General features: G+C 40.9%; 1 protein-coding gene across 11 annotated transcripts in view; it reads left to right on the top strand.

The window, feature by feature from the left end:
* CALD1 (caldesmon 1) overlaps window positions 1-14,303 on the top strand; it is a 184,072-nt gene that overhangs the window by 126,341 nt on the left and 43,428 nt on the right. The window contains exon 1 of one of the 11 annotated variants that reach the window (XM_065742584.1): window positions 3,326-3,516. The exons of the other annotated variants lie outside the window; for them this stretch is intronic. Within the exon in view, the coding sequence (XP_065598656.1) occupies window positions 3,470-3,516 (47 nt within the window). The 5' untranslated portion in view covers window positions 3,326-3,469. Of the gene's footprint in view, window positions 1-3,325; window positions 3,517-14,303 lie in introns of those variants that run through there. 11 annotated transcript variants of the gene reach the window in all.

The following is a 14,303-nucleotide window of genomic DNA, read 5'->3' as shown; positions in this document are numbered from 1 at the left end:
GACGTGTGCCCTGTCAACATCATTTTTCATTCTTTAGATGCCCATGTGAATTTTCATAATGTTCTAGTGAAAGGTAGTTTTCCTCTTGCTGCTCCATATGCAACATCTTCACTTCAGGGCCACAAAAGAGATTGTATAGCTCTCTCAGTTAAGTGATTCAAGAAAGTAAATAGCAAATATTTGACTTTAATATAATGTGATTAGTAAGTGCAAGGATCAGCTCTTCCAACCCTTCTTTTTAAAGGTGTTTCCAAGCATGGCAAAAATCTTTTTTTAGTGTCAGCCTCTTTCAGGAGAACCATTTCAGCATTGCTGTAACTGTATGGAGCTGTTGAGTCTGCACCCAACTGCATGTGAATGCTTAGCATTATGTGTTTTGGCCCTGGTGATTGATCCTTTGTATTGCAAACTGAATTACTGTTAAGACAGTGGTGTTCCTCAGCTGAAATGGCCTTATGACATACACAACATGCACAACTCTTGAGAGCAGTTGAAGATGAAGTATCTTGGCCACTCACCAGTGCAATGTTACGCCACTAAGCACAGGTTAGCCCCATTTGGCAGCATGCTCATTGCTGATATGCAGTAGACTTAACAGGACTGCATCTAGAATTGCATGTTGGGTCTTGAGATATTAAGTCTTGCTTATTGAAATTTCTGGATGGAAAAAAATAATCAACACTAGTGCTGTTGAATTCAAAACCATTACTTGGTATGCAAACCTGCAGAGTTTTTTCAAGCAGTTGCTGACAAGGGTACTTTTTACTAATGAACACTACAGCCAGTTTGGCAGAGAGACTGCTACAGTTTGGGACTGGAGCTTTTCTCTCCTTATTTATCTTCATTCTTCATTTGTAGGCAAAGGTGTCACATGAGTTGAGGATACACTTGTGTGATCAGCAGCTATGACTGCTTAAGAATTCAACAGACAAGAGCCATCAGTTCTCAGTAGTGCTGCAGAGATAGAAACTGTAGGCAAGAAGACACAATTCGGTGTTAGAAGTCTTGCTTCTAGTAAAAAATAGACTATGAAAATCACTGTGATTCATTCATCTAGACAGGAAGTGGTCCTCCAGACTTTTCTAATTCAAAACATTTTTTGGGATTTTAATTGGGATTCTTCTGTCTTTCATAGTTTAAGGAGGGTAGTTTAAAACCATTCTGGGATTTACTACAAGTGCAAAAGGCTTCTTCTGCTCATAGTGACCCAATAAATAGGTAAGATTCACCACACAGCCAGAATTTGCACGGCAATAGGGACAGTGAGATATTAAGATGAAGTATCTGGAACTCTTCACAGATTCACAGTGGTCAAGCTAGGGGGGGACTCTTGGAGGCCACCTGATCCAACCCCTGCTCAAGTAGGGCCACCTAGAGAAGGTTATTCAGACTTGTGTCCAGTCAGGGAGTATTTCTTCTTTGAAGAAGTACTGGAAGATTTTAGAAGATAATCAGTTTGCTCTTATTAGTATCCCATGTGGAAGCTGTTTTGCTTGTGAGCCTTATGCAATAGCCCTAATAATCCAGAATGGATTGAAAAGTGTTTAGAACACATTTCTATATCTCCTTCCATGACATGTTAGTAAATACAGACCTCTATTAGAAATCTGTAGGGCTGCTTTGGAGCCCAGTCTGTAGCTTCATAAACATCTTCTCTTGGATCTGGCATGTGATTAAAATGTATATTTTGGCAGAACAGTGATACGATCTCAGTTTAACTAATGTACTTCTAGAGGGAAGAATTTTGCTTCTGTAATTCCCCAGTCATGAAATGCCTTTTCCAGGAATCTTCTCAGGAGAATCCCTTCTCACTGGCATTTAAAAGAACTCTACACTTTCACATTGCCTCACATGCCCTCCTTCACTTGAGGACAAGGTAAAAAAATTGTGTAGGTGTTTTCTTGCTTTAGCTCAGAATTTCTCTGGATTTTATACACTGAAAGATGGATAAAGCAAGTTTTATTTTTGAACATACCCTAGAACAAGGGTATGAGTCTTCAGATAGGACATGTGAAAATATAGCCATTTCTTGGACTATTGCAAACCCGTTTCCAAGCGTGCGAAAAACCTGAACCTTTACATACTTGCAAGAGAATCCTTCACTTATCTGTAGAGCACAAAACTTCCTTTTTTCACAAAAGTAATTTCTGGGAAACTGTATAGAAAGTTCTGGGGAAAAACAAAAAACAAAACAAAAAAACTTGGCTGCAGTATTTGAGCAGAACAGAAATGAGCATCAGTGCCATGTGCCAAGTGCAGCCATAGGTTTCTTGCAAACTCTGAGCAGCAAGCCTCCCTCGGCACCCAGCATCCTCCATGGGCTCTGGAAGAGGATTGACTCAGCTCACTCCAAGGGAAGAGTGCCACCTACTGAGCTTGCTCGCTCTCTCTAACAGAAGGGCAAGCTCACAGGGCAGATTTCCCTTCAGAGAATTCATCCATCCACACCCACCCCTGTAATTTATGAGGTTTCACAAGATCGCAGCCTGGGGTGGAATGGCTGCGGGGCTGCACAGTAAGCTGCTTCAGTTTACTCGCATATGCAGGCTTGAAGAGGTATGAGAGCCAAGCATGTGAAATCACGGGAACTGATGGTGCCTCCATTTAAAATTTCTTTGTTTGCGTTCCTATTTTCTGCTTCATTCACTGGATTAGATGGAAGAACAATGAGGAGAGTCTGTTAGGATTGATTTGTCTCCAGACCTGTTTTTAATCCCACTGCTAAAGACAAGATGTTTTTTTTCTAACTGCCGTTGAACTTGCAGCTACTTCCCACTTCCCTGGATTTGTTCCTGCTTGGCAGTCACCCTCTAGTCTTTTCAGCTACCTTATCCAGCTTGACCTTTCATAAGTCAGACTGTATGCAAGTGCCTGCAATATGTTCAAACCGTGATTTATGATGAAAAGAGAGGACTGTTTCCTGGACCATTGTTTTATATTTGGGTCCTCTCCCCTCATCATTTCTCTGCAAGCTGGAATGCGACGTCCCTACAAGCAAATACTTGTGAAGGCAGCTCTGCGCAGCACTCAGGCTGCTCCATGCTTGGACTGACTTGCTGAAACAGAAGCACTTTTTATGAAATTTGGATAGGGAGCATGCACTGGTCAATGGAGTTGAGCAGCTGAGAAATCTGCAGGAATTTCTGTAACTGGAGGTCCAACCAAAGAGCATCTACTAGAGAGAATACAGCACAAAAGCTAATAATCATATGATCTCAGAGCAGAGGGGGGGTGAGGAAGGGGAGGAGGATACAGGATAGATAATGAGCCTCACAATAGGCAAATAGTGTCATTACAGAAGCTGCAGGACTGGCCAAATGGTTAACCTGTGGGATGGAAAGAGCATCCAATGAGTCTCGCATGGCTAAAAGGATAATGGCATTTTTATTATCTCATTCCACGCCCTGATCATCTGTCCATTTTCTCCCTGGAGCTGGCAGCAGTTTGCACTGATTCATTCGCTACAGACATGATCAGCAGATCATACTGCAGGCAGAACTTGTCAAGTCTTTCCAAGTGAGTTGTGAATTTATTTTGCTATCTGTATGGATTTAGTCTTTTAGTGTTGCGTAGGAAATGCTAGGTGACAGTGATGGCAAAGGCATGTAAGAAGTTGAGAAGTTGGTTGAACTGGCGAGTAAGTGTGGGATGTAGACTGGGTTCTTTTGCTCTTCTTTTCCTTTGTTGTCTGAAAAAAAGGCTTTGCACATGTGTATCATTTTTTATCTGAATTGCAGAGTTTGAATTGCTTTACTCAGTGGCAGAAGAATATGTTGGAAAGACTGGTTGCTAATTAGAGTTGTACTAATGGGAAATTTACAGAAGTTTCATAGCTTGTGTGAAAACTTTCTCGTGACTGTGGTTGCTTAATTCATCGAGTAAATAATGTCCTCATAGCACATTCATCCCTGAATATGGGAGGGAAGCGAGAGAAGAAAATCAGTTAGCCTCTGCAATGTTGCCAAGTAAAGTATCTAGTTTATTTGGGTCTCGTTTTGCTGTTTTGTTTGTTTGCTTCATGTGTTGATGAGTGGGAAACGGGGTACTACTATGTTTGTAAAATACTGTGAAGTGATTTATACAGTGGTATTGTTTAACACTGGGGAGAGGTTTTCAGAATCGACTATTTCTGGGTGCTAGTTTCCAGTATCAAATCCTGTGCTCTTGGAGAGAGCTCAGAGATTTCTGAAACTCAGCACCCCACCCCTCCACCCCCCCACCAAAGTCTCTTCCAGGAATCTGAAATCCTTCTTTGTGATTTCAGATATTGAGTAATAAATAACAATTTAACTAAGAGCATGTCAAATAAACTTGTTTTTTGTTGATCTGTAGTGGAACATGGTCACAAGCTGCAGCAGCCAGCCCTCTCATACTGCTGTATGGGAGCGGGGAGTTGCCCAGGCAGAGAACTTGTTCCACCGCAACCTATGTAAGGGTAAAGCAAAGGAGTGATTTTGGCACTTTAACACTGGTGTGGCTCGTGGAAACCAGAACTCTTGGTACCTGATGTGAACACCTGGAGACTCTGGGATAACCTTCAGACCCTTTTTACTGGCCTATTTTGCAGTCAGATTAGCTGAATCAGTCAGGGTCTGGCTGTTTTGCTTAAAAAACTCAACAAAAGTATTTGGATATCCATGATGAGGGAGGTTCTTCTCCACTCTTCCAATGGATGAGAGAGGGAACCAGCAGTGAGCTGGCTTTCTGCATTGTGTGTCTCTTAAGCAAATACTGGGAGGAATGTGTCAGTGTGCGTCCGCTTTAGCACCCAGAATTATGTTGTATGAAGTGAATTCACTGAAGTCAGTGAAGTTATATCTGGATGAAGACAATTCAATCTTTTCCCGGTGAAACATACCTTGCATCTTGGGAGACTTGTATACCATAGCAGCTTCTACACAAGGGCAGGCACCTGACAACCAGGTGCTGATTTTCTTTTTTCAAGACTTCCAATGGCATATCTGAAGAACATCAAAGTTCTCTTGGGGAGAGAGTTTTCAAGAGAAATGAAACGTGTGGCCAAAATTTGGAAACTTGATTTATTCCCTTTTAACGAGCATGCCCATGACTTCAGGCCAAAAGTGGGTACGACACCTTTAGCATTACCCAAAAAGGCTTCTTCAAAGCATTGCTCAGTGAAATATGTGATGAAATACTGCCCTTCCCAGGTGGAGGCATAACGTAATCATTCCAAGTGCTCACGCCTTCTCAGGAGATTGTAATGGAAAAGAAAAGGGATATAACAATTCTTATAAGTTAACTCTCTGGAGACTCTCCAGGGAAAGGCAGGAGCCTGTTACTGTGCTGCTTTGAATGAGGTACAATAAGTTCTCTAAATTCTTGCAAATGTCCTCTAATGGCCCCTTTATATGGTAGTTTCAGCTGCATCATTTAAAGGTACTTTCTACGCTCTCGGTGTGCCTGTAGAAAATCCTGTAATAGCTAAATAGTTGAATATAATCCTGTTAACATTTGATACACTGGAAATTAAAAGCAGAAGCTCTCATCGTAGCCAAGAAACCATTCCGGTTGGCATGAAAATATAAAGACTGCTAAGTGAATGTATAGGAATTGAATTGGCTCTCTTTACTGGACACTAAAATAAACATTTACTGCACAAATTTCTAAGGAAAGCAGAAGTATTCTTTGCCAACAGGTAGAATGTTTTCTTACAGCCAATGTAACTTCTGTTGAAACTTCTCAGATTTTTTGTTGACAGTTGGAATACTGGAAGTTCACCTTCACAACATTTTTGTTTGGTTTATTTTTTCATTTATTTTCATTTTTTATATTGCAGAAGAAAAATAAGGTGGGCATAATGTAACTATACACCAGATGTGGTAAAATGTTAGCCTGTAGCAAAGTCTGTTAGTCTCCATCTTAAAAACTGAGAACAGAAGTCAGTCTCTGAAAGTAGCTCATCCCCTTACACTGACCTGTCCATTTCTAAGCTGTAAAGTTTATTTATCTCCAAGTTGCATATTGGCACTTGATGCTTAAGAATGAATTCAAAACACCTAGGATAATAGGTGAGTGCTTTAGATGCACGTATGTTTCTCTCTGCCTGGACCATATTTGTGTTAATCACCTTGGTAACAACATTCCTTGTATACAGAGCATTGATTGTCACTGCCTAAGTGAAATACTTAGACTTTGGTGTATGGTTTACACATCGTCAAGGACACTGGCTACTGAAGACTGTGTGTCAATTTTAAGATTTTGTTGCTGGATTTAGGAAGAAAATTTCTACAACAGCTGAAACATTTTTGAATGAAATTATCCTTCATGGTGGAGGAAACATGATAGAAAAAGGATACTTTGCTAAGAAGTCTCTTCTGAGATTTCAGAGGTGCTTTCTCCAACAATAAAGGCACTGGAGGACCAGTGTGCAGAGCTGGATTAATCTATGTAGAGTTTCAGGCACCCATCTGAGTTTGAAGTCATGATTTTTAAGAACCGAATTACTAAGATTTAAGCCAGGGCAGTGGTGGGTGGTATCAGACTTGACCTGATGCTGCTCTCTGAGAATCCAAATGCCTGAGATGAGCTCTGAGAATTGTTTTTCATGCACAGTAAATTTAGCAAAACCAAGAAAAATGCGGAGAGTACCAGGCAAAGCCAGAACTGGTGGGGAATTCATCAGGTCCTGAGACTTGCTGTATCTAAATGGAAACAAGAGGAAATATATATATTTAAAAAATTATGTTATGGACACTTTCTAAATAACAAATTACTGAGCAATTTTTGCAATTTTTTTTGGTAATAGAACATTCTGGTCTTTCGATTCCGAACTGAGCTGACCTAAATTTGAAAGAAAACCGAAGTTAAAAAAAAAAAAGATGGAAGATTTGCTGCTTTCTTTTAGTCTGAGTTAAAATAAAACCATCCTGAACATTTTCCATATCACTTCACTCTGACAAGGGTTTTTTTGTTTGTTTGTTTGTTTGTTTTTCCTGCTTCAGCAAAACCAGAGAATTCATTACTTATGCAGATCTTAAATCCAGATAGCTCCTCCACAGCCATCCTGTTGAGATAGGTGTGCCGATGTGGGATGGGGGGGGGGGGGGGGGGCTGCAGAAATTCATCCTGCTGCTTCCTACCCTTGCTTCCTTCCCTGCAGAACCTGCAGACCCACACCTCCTCCTCCCTTTTCCCGTTTGGAACAAAACAAGAAAGCCCAGAAGGACCAGGGAGAAATTCTCTGGTGATTATCTCAGGCTTTTTCTGCTCTCTGTCCATTGTGAGTAGTGCAATAAATGCACTGCTAAATAGATACAGTAAACTAGATAGTACAAAATCATACAGTTAAATATCCAGTCATGCAAAATACCTCAAAGTGAATAATGGAAAAACTCAGCTAAAATTTTCTACCCTTTCACTCCTTTTGATTTTACTTCAGTAAAGAACACAAAAACTCCTTTTCTTTCTTTCTTTTTTTGTTTTTTTGCTCTATTATAATTTTCTAACAGTTGAATTGCTTTGAGCTTTGTAAGCAATGAAGTTTATAAAGAGTTTTCTCTGACTTCAGTAAGGCTGCTTACATGTATAAGTAGCTGCAGGGCCAAGATTATAATTACATGTCTATATAATGTTAGCCTTCATGCATTTATCCCTTCCAATTTCAATTCTCTATTTTATAAAATCTATGATCAAATTTTGGAGCCCAAGCTAAGCTGATGTCGTCCCTTTTAATTTAGGACTCAGCCCTTTTATTCTCCTCCTGTGTTTTATTTTTATTAGTTGCTTTCTTTTTGTGCTGATGTGCAGCACATATTGTTAAAGCCACTTATTAGAGCCAGAATTTTATGGCATGGAGAATGTCCTAATAAGGGAAAAAACCTTGCCATTTATTGGTGAGGTAAGAAGAATCAGGCAGTGGATAATTTTTTTGCTGATTGAGAAGGATAAGGTGCGGTTTGGCAGGTATTGCATTGGTTTGGCATTTGCTGACGTGGTTCCTCTTTTCTGCAGTTCAAATCCTTTGCAGGGCGGACAGTCAGGGAGGGCTTCCCCCCTCCCCTCTTCCTTCTCCTTTTCACAAGTGTTCAGTAGTGCCATAAAATCTCAATGTGGCACACAAACTGGAGGTGGTAGTGAGAAGCTTTTGCCAGCCCAACAACATAATATACTCTACTGGCCTCTCTGCAAGCAGGAGGCATGGTGAGGCATATATTTCTATGGAGTTTGTTATACATCTGAAGCATCTAAATGGTTTGTGAAGTTGTCAAAAAATCTTACTTTGGTCCAAGGTATTAAAATCCAGTTCTCTCTTCTCAGACATCCAACACTGGAAGAAAGTACAAATTGCAAGAGTTTGTTGACACCTTAAATTGCCCTGTTGTTTTTCTCTCAAACTGCTTTGAAGGCTTACACTAAGTTCCATGGATGAACAATGCATCCCAGGCTTAAATAGAGGTTTCAGCACAGATCTGAACTCAATAGAATTCTTCAGGTTTTCAGTTGAGTTACAATAAGCAAATCTGAAAGCAAAGGCAGAAGCTGGTGTCTAAATTATTTCCTTCCCGAGTCTCTGTGTGTCTCTTGGTAAAGTAAATGCCAAGCCAAGTGTTGGCTATGATAGAATTCACTTTGTGTTGCATTAGTAGGACAAAACTGACGCAGGGGCTGTCCTTTCCTACCTGGTGTCCCTTGTGTGGCTCCTGGACTACAGGGGGAATAATGATTAACCTAATAAATAACTGTCCAGTTTTCTGTCACTCATTTATTTTTATCAGAATATTATGAGTTTGATTCTACCCCTTGTGAAACATGTTTTCCTATTTTTTCCCCAACATAATCATTTGAGAATACATATCCTGTTACTGCTGAGATTAGTTCACTGTAGGCAAAACATGTGAAAGATAAACTTTCATGATAATAATGCAGAAAAGTAAACTGTTCATAGCAGGGATTGGATGAACCAGATCATGTTAAACAAAATGTACAGATGTACTGTTAGAAGTAGGCTATGCCCAAAAGGTTATTACAAAACCATTTCATTTTTGGGCGTATATATATATGAAATTTTGTCTGGTATCTATTTGTGCTCAGACCCTTCTTCAGTCAGAACCTGTTTTGAAGAAATTTTGGTTGACTTTTTTGTAATCTGTTTATTTATTTATTTAATATCCATCACATTTTCCTGTACGTTGGCTAGGCAATTTTGAGAAATACTTGGTTTCTCATAAAGAAAAAAGTGACTCCAGCAGAACTTAGCATAACAACTTGTAAAGATTAATTCCACATAAGCAGTGTTTTCAGATCACTTTTGCTCTGCTTCATATTTTTGTTTAAGAGATTCAGTCCTGGTATGGAATCTCCATGTAATAGTTGCTGTATTGCACAACAAACAGAGAAAGGATCCCTCTTGTTCCAGACAGCTTAAAACCTTATTAAGAAAACATCTCCTGACTGCTTTGTTGTACATTTCAGAAAATTTGAGCAAGTCACTCTTGCAAAGGCAGTCCACGTGCACTTGTTTTCCTTCCCTGGGTATTCTAAGAAATGTGGAGGTCTGTCCTAGAGATGTATCCCTGAGACCAGCACACTTGTCACTACAGGATGTGAGATCTTGGCTTCCATTTGTCTTGTCATAGCCAAATTGCCTGCAGATTTTCTAAACATAAAAAATATATTACATGTTTCTGAACAAGAGATTATTGGCTTGCCAAATTCCATCTGCAGTACGTTCAGTGCTGGAGTTGCTTCAGTGTAATTACAGATGTACCTTCTAACATCACATATATATATTAGTGTCCTGGCACCATCCTTACTACACCTTTTTTATTTTTATTTTTTTTGAGTTTGTAAGTGAACAGTAGGATTGTGGGAAGAATGAACCTCACAAGGTACAGTTCTGTAAGTTTAAGTATCCCCAAACGATGCAGACCATCACCACACGCTGAAATGGCTGTAACAGAACCTTTGTAAACTTTGTTTACTTTCAGGTAGTCTCTGGCTTGCCATTTCACAGTTGCCATGTGCTTCCTTTTTCATTTTGTGCAACAGCATCTTTTCTCTGTGAAGCAGGAGGTTTTTAGGATCGTGCTTCCCAAGAAGGGAAATCACTGGCATGGATTCTGGGTGTGTACAATGGAGTTGTGCATCTCGGCCTTAGTCATCTGTTCCCTCCTGGAACAGGAGTGGTCAATCAACATGTCAGCAGTTTTCTTTCTAAGGGTTTCAAAAAAGCCTCAAAGCCTAATTAACAGAGGTAACATCTGTTTCCAAAGTCAGCTAAGCTTTTACTTTATTTAGAAAGATTAAGGCTGAGAAATGTTTTTCTTTTAGTTTTCCCTATGATTTACCATAAAGGCTACAGCCACATAGCTTGGAAGTTCTCTGCTAATACAACTTTTCCTCAAGACTTGTCAACATGCTAAAAAGCTACTACAGTAATGCTATCTTGATTCTTCTGCCTGTCCTTATCTATATGGCCATGAAATCTTCCCACTGACAGCATGTGCATTAGCAATAATTTGCAACCCATCCAGCTGAGGACAAATATTCCTTTTTTCTGCATATCTGATAGCTTCATTTGATCCTTTGTCATTTGGAGATAGCCGTCGGCTTAATTCCTTGCTTGATTTCTTGGATTCTTCTCTTTCAGCCTCACCCAACACCCTAAGGAGTGATCAGGTGGGAGACAAAGTCTAGCTTTGTTACACCCCATCTAGTCCCATGCTTGTAGTTCCTGAATGAGAAGGATGAATGCTCTGAATGCATAAAACAGTGCTTGTTTCTGTTACATTCTGTGTATGCTTTTTGTTTCCTGTGCAGTTCTGCTCTGGAAATATTACCAATCTGTTTTCTCACCCCTAAAAAGATATGATTGTGTTCTTTACTACACTAGAGCAAGCAGAGATTTTGCTGTTTAGTGCCTAGCTTTTGGTTCTTTCCAGCACTTCTTGAAATGCATGATAAATTCAATCCGATGCTGAGTCCTGAAAAGAATAGAGTAGTTCATTTGGAATGGACCTGCAAAGATCAACCAGTTCAACTGCCTGACCTCTTCAAGTTAAAGCATGTTATTGAAAGCATTGTCCAAATGCCTCTTGGGCATGACAGGCAATGTTTGCTCTAGGAAGCCTATTCCAGTGTTTGACCACCCTCACAATAAATAAATACTTCCAAATGCCCAGCTTCCCTCCCAGGTGCAGTTTTGTGCTATTTGACCCATCTTAACATCGGTATCTGGAGCAGAGCTTGGCATCTCCTTTTCCTTCCACCTCTGCAGGTCACCTCTTGGCCTCCCCTTCTCTAGGCTGGACAGGCCAAGCCTCCCTGAATGTATCTATGTCTTCTAACCCTGTTACTGGGTTTGTTGCCTTCCTATGGACACTTTAAAGAACCTTAACATCCTTTCCATATTGTGAATCCCAGCATGCGGTATTCTAGGCAATGTCACATCAATGGTAGGAGAATCACCTTTTGTGACTGATTGGCTGTGCTGTGTTTAATGTACCCCAAATGCAGTTTGCACTCTTGGCTGGCAGGCACACAGCTGGCTCATGCTGAACTGCTGTCACCAGCACCCCCAGGTCAATTTCTGTAGAGCTTCTCCCCAGCCACTCATTCTCCAGTCTGTACCCATGTCCGGCATTGCTCCATCCCAGGTGCAGAACCTGGCATTTTTCCATTTTTGGAATGTCATCCAAAGCTGGTAGTGTTGCAAGGGTAGGAAGTGGGGATGTTCAGGCTTGGGAGAATTTAAGGCAGGGCTCACAGGTGTGGAGGAAGAAGATGGAGACAGCCATTAAAGTGCCATTAGGTGAGAAGTGACACAATCTGCTTGGAATGTTAGAAGAAATTTGTGAAGAAACCGGAAAAGCTTCTGGGGAGCTGAAACAGAGAAGAAAACTTTTTGGGAGTTTTCTCTCAAAAGAGCAGAAGTAGGTAGTGGGGATTGCCCTGGAGCTTCCTAAATCTTTGTTAATTTTGTGGGAGTATTCTGATCAAACTGTGGATAAGGTGCCAGAAAAATTGTTGGTACAATCATAGCTATGCACTAACAATGACAGCACTCCTGTCTCAAATTCATTTTGAGATGGCAGAAGTACCCATAAATAAATTCCTCCAATATTTATTGAGTAATCTCAATCAACTGAGTTATGGTAACAGGTTGGACCACACGCTGAGAGCAAGAATTCAGTTTCTCTTATTCTTGTCCTAAGACTGGTGCCAAATATTCTCTAGTTCATGCTGCTGTATTCTCATTTGTCATATACTGTATTTTTACAAAAGAGTATTAAACATAGACTTGCTATCCAGTGCTTGTTTTCTTGGCTCCTTCCAGTGCCTTTTAGGACACATAACTGAAATTCAGTAAGGAATTACATAGAAGGAGAAATTGGATTGCATCTCACTTGTAGTTGGCTTGATGTACATGTGTGAATAGTTACTACAGACTGCAGGGAAGAAGACAGCTGGACGAATCACAGCAGGTCTGAGTTAAGACTAAGGTCTGTTCTCTGGTGCTGTTATTCTGCAGGCTCCTCATGTTGCATGAATAGCCTTCTGCTAGGAGTTACAGTGGCTTCCTGAAACACTCTTTTGTCTTGCAGTGTGACAGAAAATGTTGCCCTTGAATCAAGAGGTAGCTTGATAAGGGTTACCGCTGATGGGCCTGGCTCACATTCAGGTCGGTCCCGTCTTTTGTGTGGCACAGGTGAGGATGCAGTGAGAGCTGCTGTTCACAGAAACCTTCTCACACAATGTCTTCAAGAATTTCTGCGTACCTAAAATCTCTAGGGTTAAGCAGGTGTTTTCTCACTAATCACCTTTTGGGAATTTCATCTCACCAAGCTGGCTTTTTTGCACCTGTTGAGCCATGAGAATCACAAGAGTTTGGGAGGAAACTCTGTGGTAGGCTGGTGATCTGCACCCCATTTTCTATATTTTCAGGCACCTAAGTGTATCTTAGTTCACAACTCAGTGCTTCAAGGAGCTCAGGCTGTGTAGAGGCACACTGACCCATGCATGAAGCCTGAGGCTCTTTTGCAGTGACATGGCTGCAAGTTTCCTCTGGGTAAAGAAGCTTTCTGGGCTTCCTTTACCATTTCCCACCAGGCAAAATTCTTTTTAAAATGTAAACTACTGATTTGGAAGTACCTGGTTACTGAAGGCATTACACAGAGGAGGGGCAGGCTGCCACTTGCTCAGAGGGTGCTCAGAGGAGGATGTCTCTTTGTACTGTATGCCAGCAAAAATTGTCTCAGGATAATCAGTTCTGCCTGTGGCTTTCACACACTTTGGGTGCAGTGATGGAAGTCAGCATGGTGCAGCTGTTAGTGATGGGCCTGGGAGGAAGAGGTCGTCCTACCTGTAGCAATGGCTTTGGAAGCTGCTAGAAAAGTTCCTGGTAACTTCCACAGGGTTTGGAGCAGGACTGAGGACAGCAGCCAAAATGCAAATGTTATCTGTGGGCTTGAGGCTGAAACAAGAACATTTGTGTCCCTATTTTTCCATTCCATAAACCAACTTTGTAGTAGAAATAACACCCAGCATGCAGAAGTCAAAAGGGGTTGTGAGGATTAAAATATTGTAAAATATGTTTGAAATCTTTTCATGGAAAGAAGTTAGTGATTGCCAAGTGCTAATAGGATGAGGAAGGGAAAACAGATACCAGTTCGTGTTCACTCCTGGAATGAAACGGATTATCCCAGAAGCCTTGGATCAAACATTATTTTTGTGCATTTAACAATGAATTTTTCAATTATTCTTTCCTTAGAAATGTCAATGCAGTCTCCAAAAAGCCTGTGTTTCTTGATGATGAAAACTTAGTTTCTCTTGTTCCTTCATCTTTGGAATTAGGCTCTCTTTTGCCTTCACTTGCAGTCTGCTCACTTTCTTGCCACAGCAGCCCTTTGCCATCCTCTTCCTCTAGCTGCCCAGCTTCTCTGTTTCCTTTTCTCATTGATCACAGTCATCTGCTCTGTGGTCAGTCACATCCACAGTGCTCCTTCAGCTTCCATTGCCTTGATTCACCTGGAATTTCTTCTAGCAAAATAATGAAAAGCAGCTGAAAGAAAGTATATATTGCATGGCAACAAATTGATTGTTTTGGGGCTGGTGCTTTGATCCCATAGGTCCAGGCCTGGTTGGTGTTGCTTACTCTCCCCTGCTAAACCAGTATCAGTAGTGGAGGAGTATGGAGGTTGGAGTCTGATGGACAAGCTACGGTTGAGACAGGAACTGAAAGCTCAGGGCCAGGTTTGGTATCTAATAAGCACAAAGCAAAGAAGGGACTGACTGACTGACTGACTGGGGCAGAGAACAGCTATTTGGCAGTGGAAGATCTGTCA

The sequence above is a fragment of the Cyrtonyx montezumae genome, unplaced genomic scaffold, assembly GCF_038088225.1.
Source record: "Cyrtonyx montezumae isolate F1298 unplaced genomic scaffold, pur_monq_1.0 scaffold_3, whole genome shotgun sequence".
NCBI classification, from domain to species: Eukaryota; Metazoa; Chordata; class Aves; order Galliformes; family Odontophoridae; genus Cyrtonyx; species Cyrtonyx montezumae.
This window is presented reverse-complemented; position numbering and strand designations above follow the sequence as displayed.